Below are 8,474 nucleotides of genomic sequence, written 5' to 3'. Positions count from 1 at the left end.
TTATTTTCATCGTCCATAAAAGTATTTAGACACAAATTGTTGTCGATAATGAACATATTTTTTCATTAATTAATTATTTCAAGCGATATAAGCAATTATTTTTTAAAAAATATTTTTCAAATCATTCATTTTTGGAAAGTATTACTAGCAAAAGTGCACACGCATTGCGTGTACATAGAAACTTACATTTTGAAGATTGTACAAATTATCTTATTATGTCATATTAAAATATTTAATAGATGACAAAAATCATTGACCCAATATTTGTATGCATATATGTGAAAAGAGACACCGAAATAGTTTACTGACATAATCATTATAAGTAAGTTATTTCGGATTGAGAACGTTTTTTTTTATCGAAATTAAAACTTCATTCATTCAATGCTTCGGTTCATAAAGACAAGGAAAGCTAGATTCAAAACATAACAAATCCCCTAAAAGCTGGGGGCTTAGTACAATCTTGAGCAATAAGCACACGCTGAGTTCTATAAACTTGACTTAGAATTAAATTTTCGCATATCTCGCAACATTAAGAAGCTCCACAGCTATGGCGCTCCAAAACCCTCGCGCCTCTTCTTTCCGATTCAGGCCCTTGTCGCTTCACATGGCCGGGAGCGCTAGCGGGCGGAACCCGTGTCGGAGGCTCGCTTCCCACGCTTTCTCCACGTCGAACATCATGCTCCCGCACTCGTTCACGTTCCATCCTTCTAGCGCATGCACTATCCCCGCCACTCGCCAAGCGCTCATCACCTTTCTCGGCAGCCAATTCTGCAGACCAAGAGTTTCGAGTTAATCGGGGTATTCTGCGAAACAGTTTTGTATGCCGTTCGCGCATATAAACATGGTTAGTTTCTCCTATCTGGTTTTTACATATGCGCGAGGTGACGTCAATTTTGATAGTAGAGATCAGTGGCCTTATTCTACTTGAAAAAACTAAACAAAGTAACCTGCCCTTTTATATACCCTAGATATCTTCGATCAAGTACTGAGTTTCCATCTTTCTTGTTAAGGCAACATACAAGTTATGGTTAAGTCTTGCACGATAGGTTAATACATGTGTTCGTTCTATCACATAATCTACTTACAGACATCGCAGGCTAAATGGGTCGTTATACGATGTAACTCCATTATTATGTAATTTCTGGCGACAGAATTGATCGAACTAACCTCACAGGAGTGCAGATTATTGAATGATCGGGGAACGATCATTGCTGGAGTGCTGTGGTAAAGGCAATCTTTGCGGACTTGCTTCAGAGGGAATTGAGAAAAGGGTATGAACAACGTCCCTTTGGGTGCCTTCTTCTGTTCTTCTTCGGCAAGTCCATCTCCTACCAACCATATCTGCAATTAATGATCTTATGAATGTCATTTCTTAGACAAATTATATGTTGCTTATCTTCAAAAACTGCTTCGTCAATTACCTTTTGAGAATAAATTGTTGAAAGGATCAAATTGCCGCCGTACTTTCCGTTGAGACTCCTTTTGAGCTTCCCATGCTCATCCTTAGAAGCTACATTTACCTGCCAAATTTCATGTATCAATTAGATGATAAAAAGAGGTGTATATAACTATATATTGATTGCGGATATGAAAACCCTTTAAGAAAAATGCATTTGCATCATTTTTATTTCACTAAAACAAATCAAGAAAACAAAATCTCATTAAAATAAAGAAAGCGCAAAATAAAACCAAAATGCTTTTATATAGATAAGCGGAGGACTGAGCACCTGGATACCCCTTGCACATAAAGCATGGGCAATAGCATAAGCACGCTTGTTAAGGTTGCCTCTCAGGAGAACTTGGCTTGTCCCTTTGGGAATGCTGTGGAGCACAACTGCCACTGCCAAGCTACTCCCATCCACCAACTTGGTCCTCAAATCTCTGTGCTTTTGAATGTACAATTCACCATTCCCATTCAATTCCTCTCCCTAAAAGCAAAAAAAAAAAAATTGAAATAAATAAACACTAAATAATTTGGCTAAAGTAGATACCCAATGACAGAATTTCGAGTGTGATTTCGAAGGAAGTCGGATCGGGGCTCGCTGTAATTCTTGACGACGAAAAATTAAACTATATTAATAATGAAGGGATTGGCTAGGGAGAAGACACCATCTTGCCTGATTGAGAAGACCCAAAGTCAGAACCTTGACTCCTTTCTGGTTAGCATCCAGTATAGCTTCCTCTATCAAGCCATTGATGGCTTCTCTACTCCATTGTAATGGGTACTACAGGAAAATGAAGAACATGAAACCAAGTTGACACGCAGATGGACAGATAGATGTCTCGGAGAAAATAGAAGACCAATAGACTCCAGAAGTTCGACTCTATTTTGGACAATAGAGGTCTGTTAGTACTTAGTAGCTAGGGAAGTGAGATGCAATCTTGAAAAAGAGAAGGTGGTGATTTAGATGAGGAATTTGAAAGGCCGAATTTTCACTTTTAAAAGTATCCCCAGGCATCATAATATTCTACAAATTAAGATAATTGCTAACTATCTAATTTGGATAAATATTACTTGCAATATTGATCATTTTGAGAATACTTGGGCATACTTTGATCGGTTTTTTTTTTCTTTTTATTAAAAGGCATACTTTGAATCGGTTATAAAGTAAATCGTTATCACCCATTTTTATCCGGTAGAAATTTCTCGATTTCAAATTGTATTGAAGCCTTAAGTCATACATATTCCCACTCTTTCTAAATAAAATAAAATCCAATTCTCACAATTTTCTCTTCCCCCACAATATAGGGGGAAATCATTTTCAACCTCATAAAAACTTCTTGGTTTCCAAACAGCGAATGACGCAGTCTCATCTAAAAACAACTAAACCATTTTCAGTTGTATGGTTGAGTCAGATAATAATTTATTATGTTTGGGAAAAAAAGAAGATAATAATTTATTATGCCTAAGGAAATAAGTAGGTAATACCATGAATGCATTGTTGTTTAGTTATTAAGAGAATCCATGACATGTACCATGGTCATCACCCAAAATTCAAACAATAAACATTTTGAATTTTTCCAAACAATATCTTTCATGAAGTTTTATTGACAAACTTAGGAATCAATAAATTATGATCTCCAACCATCCATCGTGCAATTACTATCTTCCTTAAAATGAAGACATTTGATATATTTTTATTTTGGAGAGCTATTGATCACCATGTGACATATGAGTGTACTGCAAACTCATGTGATATTCGAGGGGTGGGGCGAAGTAAGCATGTTGGGATCAGGTAGGTGTCCCGCTGGGACATTTTGCCAATTCAAGAGTACCGCAAAAAAGGAAAATAATCAAAGTTAATGCACTAGATACAACAAGGGAAAGTAAACACCAAGTGCGGAAACACAACACGCTCTTATCTTTAGCTCTTACTTGGAAATTGTATCTCGGAATCACCCAAGATTGCAACTTGAGTTTCTTGAAGGCGTTCCTCTCCAAGACGAAAGAGTGGCCGCAGATCCAGGTCCACGCCACGGTGGCCAGCGTGAGAGGCCACATGATCCACGTGTACCACTTGGGCGAGTGGGGCCGAGACGCGAGGGATGCGAATCCCAAACGAAGATGGTAGATGGACTCCGGCGTTGTCAGGTGCGTCAGATGCACCACGTCCGGCGAATCTTCCACTCTTCGAAGGGATGTCTCGTATGTGCCGTCCGATGCTTGGTCCACCGTTCCGTATACGTAATCATAGATTGGCATGAAAAGACAGTAATTTGTCCGGAATTGGGTGTGGTGCAACGAATGGAACCTGTCAGAGTGTCTTGACTCAGGAGCAATTCCTAACTAAAAATCTACGTGTCACGAGAACCAATGTCATAAGAATACTAATTAACGAGTATTGGTCGTGATTGAATGTTGTTCTAAGAAAATTTAAATCTACAAATTTTGTGAACTTTTTCATATTCATTACTTAATAAACAGTATAAGGACATTGTCCGACAAAGTTATAATGTCGCATAATTTTGTGGGCCTAGACCAACCTACCTCTCATTTAAATCTGTCCCCCACTTATGTATGACCGTGAACTGATATCGAGCCAACGTACGCTTGTATTCATGCACGTAATCCATTTCTGTGTTTATGTCTTCTACTCATGCTCAAGTACTTGTTTTGATTTTTCCCTTTTTGGCAAATTTTCCTTTTTCAAACAAAAACTACTCTGACATTGATTATTTTGCCCATCTTCCCTAGTACCGCAAATCATATGTGTCCCGCTTTTACATATAGGCTCCTTTCTTCAACTTCGCCTTAATGATTTCATAAAGGCTTTTCCCTTTGATGCTTTTAATAGTGTGAAAACAATGGAGAGAGAGAGAGAGAGAGAGAGAGAGAGAGAGAGAGAGAGAGAGAGAGAGAGAGAGAGAGAGATCAAATGACATCGAATTATGTGTTGTGGTACTTACGATGGAGTGTACATTAAGTACTTGAGAGGTGGAAAGATGGTGAAGAGCCAATTGGGGATGAGCTCGAAGTTGCAGTGACCCACGTTGTTCATGAAATCAATGCACATGATGTAGCCAAGGAAGGATGCCATCGAAGCAGTTCTCGCGAATAGCGTCGTGAGTAAGGGTATCGCGAATAGCATATAGTATGCCATGTGTTCCGCGAATGGATGGATTACGGCTGCAAAAAGAAAAGAAAAGATAAGAAAGAAAGAAAGAAAGGTAAAAGGACAATGAGTTATCCATATTCGGGACAAGTAAGTCCGCCATCTAATTTCAATGAGTTATCCATACTCAGGACCAAGTACTTACCAAGTACAATATATAGCTGTTCGCCTTAACAAAATGAAGTGCAACACAGGCCGTGCATGTAGAGTAATGACTAGTGGTACACAGGCCGTGCATGTAGAGTTAGCCATACTCAGGACCAAGTACTTGCCAAGTACAATTTATAGCTGTTCGCCTTAACAAAATGAAGTGCAACACAGGCCGTGCATGTCGAGTAATGACTAGTGGTACACAAAGCGCGATCTAGCGAATTTTGTAAATCATCTCAGTATACCTAACTCGTATAAAAAGAATTTGCAGCCGATCATTGGTGTAGGATTGTCGACATGCGTTCATCATAGAAGACATGATAACACCGTCAGAATTAGAGCCGTAATGGTTCGATGCGTTTTTTAATCCTGAAATGGACTTACTATGCTTGCTACTTTAGCAGTTGTAAATGTACAAAAACCAAACAAAATTGTAAATGTACCAAAACCAAACAAAAAACTAAGTTAAATGTGATGTGAAGCATAACTTACATGAGATGGGCTCAGTGACAATGGAGGAGTGGTGGTGGGAGTGATAGCGAGAGTAGAGAAAATGGTGGTGGAGAGCTCGGTGAAGCCAGTAATACAGGAATTCCACGACCAAGGCATGAATCAGGACGGTGATGATCACGCCGTCTGTTCTCCAAACTGGCAAGTGAGAGGCTTGAGGGATTGCCATGTGACCCACGTAAAATAGAGTCCCATTGAGCAAGATCTGGTCGTCCCTGCATAACAAAAAGAAGGAAAAAAAAAGAGAGTAACAACTGACTAAACTATGATTCATTTGTAGAATATTGCTTCCCGATTGTGCTGTGTTATTGGTCAAGAAGATATTGCTTCAAATGACAAGGGTCGTGCTCATTTAAACATACATCCTAGAGAGTGAGTTTGACTGGCAACTGTTCATATGTAAACTTGCCCGCCTATTAATCTCGGTTGAAGCAACATTAGTCAATGCATAGTTTCATTTAGCAGAAAATACATGAATGATCTGCTCCACAAAGAGAGAGAGAGAGAGAGACCAGTTGCTTTCTCGGTCCACCTGCTCGAACTCGATGCCTCTGTCGACGATCCGGTTGTTGCCTTTTGCAGTCCGGTGGCGAGAAAGAGAGATCCAAATCAGATTGTGAAGCATCCTCGCCAGAAGAAATGGGAATATGAGGAAGTAGCCGAAGTCCCCCTTGCCAGGCCCTTTCGCAATGAATTGGTACGTGCCGTGAACCGCCCATGGCGCCAAGATCACGTACTGTTGAAGTGGCCCCCAACCCCCAAACACAGATAAGTTGATCAGCTTAGCATTTTGCTCAGAAGGGGGACGTTTCACGCGAGAATCAAAAGGATAGTGGAAGATCACAAGTGACTACGTGAAACTTGCAAGTGCATGCATGTACACCTCTCATGCAAATAAATTTGGGAGATCATTCGTTGATCACAAGTGACTACGCGAGGTCGGCCTCGCCGGTCGCTTCGAGCGAGGCCGACCTCGCCAGTTGCCGGCGAGGACGGCCTCGCCCGACCTAGCCAGCGACGGCAAGGACAACACCTCGCCAGATCTGGCGAGGCTTGTCCTCGCCCAGCAACGTCGCTAGCGAGGTCGGCCTCGCTTGAAGTGACCGGCGAGGGCGAGACCTCCCCGAGCCCATCCTCTGGCTGATCGCCGGATGGCCTCGCCAGCGGCCGGCGGGGCCGACCTCGCCGGCCAGAGGTTGAAGAAGATGAAAGAGAAAAAAAATTAAAGAAAAGAAAAAAAGAAAAAATAAATAAATAATTTGAAAAAAAGATAATTTTTTTGCCACATCGGAGTAGGCCGACCTCGCCGGCCCCATCCACTGGCTAGAGGTTGAAGAAGATGAAAGAGAAAAATTTTAAAAATAAAAAATAAAAAATAAAAAAATAATAATTTTTTTGCCACGTCAGCGTTGGCTGGACGGCCAGCGCCGGCTGACGTCCACCTCAACTTCGGCCGGCCAAAATTGGCCGGATAGATTGAATTGGCACAAATGCAAAAAAATTTAGGACTGAATTGGCAAAAAAAAAAGGTTTAGGACTGTTTTGGTAATTTTCCCATATTTCTTGCGTGATATGTAATTCGTATATGTTGGAACCGGTGGGCTATTTTCCACGATCATTACAATCACCACTCTCCGTTTTATTTTCTTGATAGTTGAAACACTAATCTCCGTTGTCTGACTAGTAAAATTTACTTTGCAATAACATATTCCTGACAAACCCGAGCACTACCAAGTGAATCCTTCGCTTGAAAATAGATTATGCACATGAAATACATCGACACAATTCTAATATATGTTTGAGTTAACACAGTATTGTGAAGAACAACTTGAGCCGACATGTTGAGCAAACTCTAAATGTATATATGTTTGAGTTAACACAGTATTGTGAAGAACAACTTGAGCCGACATGTTGAGCACACTCTAAATGTACCGTCCTTACACAACACTTTTGAAACTAGCCAAGGAAACACGAATTAGAAGACCAATATACCTTGAAGCTCCCCAGAGGCTTCCATGGCCAGTCGGTGAGAATTCCTGGTTTGGAAGCCATTTCTTCTTCTGCTTTTCACCGGACTATTCTTTTAGTGAATCCAAGACCATTCGTTCTTCTTTTTTATGCCCTATGTGTTTGAGTAGGCTTGTGCTGTGATCACACATGCACGACATCTTTCATTAAGTGCCTCCCAGGCTCCCACCGACCTCCTGCACATTATGTTCCACCAACCGGCGCTCCAAGTACTGACATTGGCCTTCTAGCAAAAAAAAAAGTACTGACTTTGGCCAACTCCTAGTGTCCTCTATTTGGCTGATCATCATTGCTCGCACCGGAAAAAATATCTGCTAGACCTATCCCTCCACTTCAGTTTATTGATCAGTCCACTTATCGTTTGACACGTGCACAAGGCCAACTCGTCAATTTTTTATTTGGCAAGTGGGACCCACTGCAACTTGCTCGAGCGAAGCTTCTCTTCCTCTTTCTCCCTCTCCACTGTTCATCTTCCCCAACAAATCCACCGTTTCATCCAAAGTCTCTCTCCACTGTCCATCTTCCGTTACAAAACCAATTTTTTGTCACGGTAAAACGCAAGAACTTGTCATTAAATGAGATAATATCTGGGAAAAAGGGAGGAAAAGAAAAAAGGAAATTAGGAGAAATAGTGTTGGAAGATAGCGAAGCTCAGATTCGCCTTGGATCATACAACTGAAAGGAACCCCGCCGTTCATGTACAGTCTGTATCTATCATCATCTTGGAGATTACGTTTGGTGGATTAGTTTGCTTGCTCAAGTTAAACTCAAGTCCCTCATCGTTCACAACGCACAAAGGAACTTACGATTTTTACTTCGTGAAATCTAATGTAAGTGTCGCAACAACTGATGTGATTGAGCAGACTAATCTGCAGTGCAATTCGCAGGAACGTTGTGGGTATTATAGGAATGATATTGTTGATAATTGCATCACGGGCATTAATACGAAACTACAACTAAGGAAATCATGCAATTTCGAGTGTATAAATTGCCCTAGTGTTATGCATAGTTAGTCACTTTAAATGTCATCGCCCTTGTAATAACTATGCGCGAATCTTATTGGACTTCAAAATTGTACATGTACGACTTGGATTTCGGGATACTGACATGTGTTGGTCTTTTTTTGGCCCTTTTCCCTTGGCATTTACTTCTGAAAAAACAGCGGGAAAAGTG

General features: G+C 40.7%; 1 protein-coding gene across 1 annotated transcript; it reads right to left on the bottom strand.

The window, feature by feature from the left end:
* Positions 1-316: 316 nt before the first annotated feature.
* LOC115691938 (very-long-chain aldehyde decarbonylase CER1) lies at positions 317-7,425 on the bottom strand. The gene is made up of 10 exons (XM_030618684.2): positions 7,266-7,425; positions 5,786-6,009; positions 5,256-5,488; positions 4,408-4,627; positions 3,377-3,752; positions 2,118-2,225; positions 1,728-1,928; positions 1,422-1,520; positions 1,168-1,341; positions 317-768 (listed from the first exon to the last, which is right to left on the bottom strand). Exons 1-10 carry the CDS (start codon positions 7,323-7,325, stop codon positions 601-603), a joined length of 1,863 nt encoding a protein of 620 aa, XP_030474544.2. The 5' UTR covers positions 7,326-7,425; the 3' UTR covers positions 317-600.
* Positions 7,426-8,474: the final 1,049 nt, after the last annotated feature.

The sequence above is a fragment of the Syzygium oleosum genome, unplaced genomic scaffold (assembly GCF_021117445.2).
Source record: "Syzygium oleosum isolate NSW1041296 unplaced genomic scaffold, Sole_v2.1 Sole_v2.39, whole genome shotgun sequence".
NCBI lineage: Eukaryota > Viridiplantae > Streptophyta > Magnoliopsida > Myrtales > Myrtaceae > Syzygium > Syzygium oleosum.
Note: the sequence above shows the minus strand (reverse complement) of the source record. Positions and strands in the feature narration are given on the sequence as shown.

Bases quoted from the DNA above. Each gene is read 5' to 3' on its own strand.
- LOC115691938 (XM_030618684.2), bottom strand. From the start codon at position 7,325: ATGGCTTCCAAACCAGGAATTCTCACCGACTGGCCATGGAAGCCTCTG. The intron at 4,628-5,255 runs GTAAGTTATGCT...TTCTTTTTGCAG, and splicing joins TGTCACTGAGCCCATCTCAT to CCGTAATCCATCCATTCGCG. The intron at 3,753-4,407 runs GTAAGTACCACA...ACACTCTGACAG, and splicing joins TACTTAATGTACACTCCATC to GTTCCATTCGTTGCACCACA.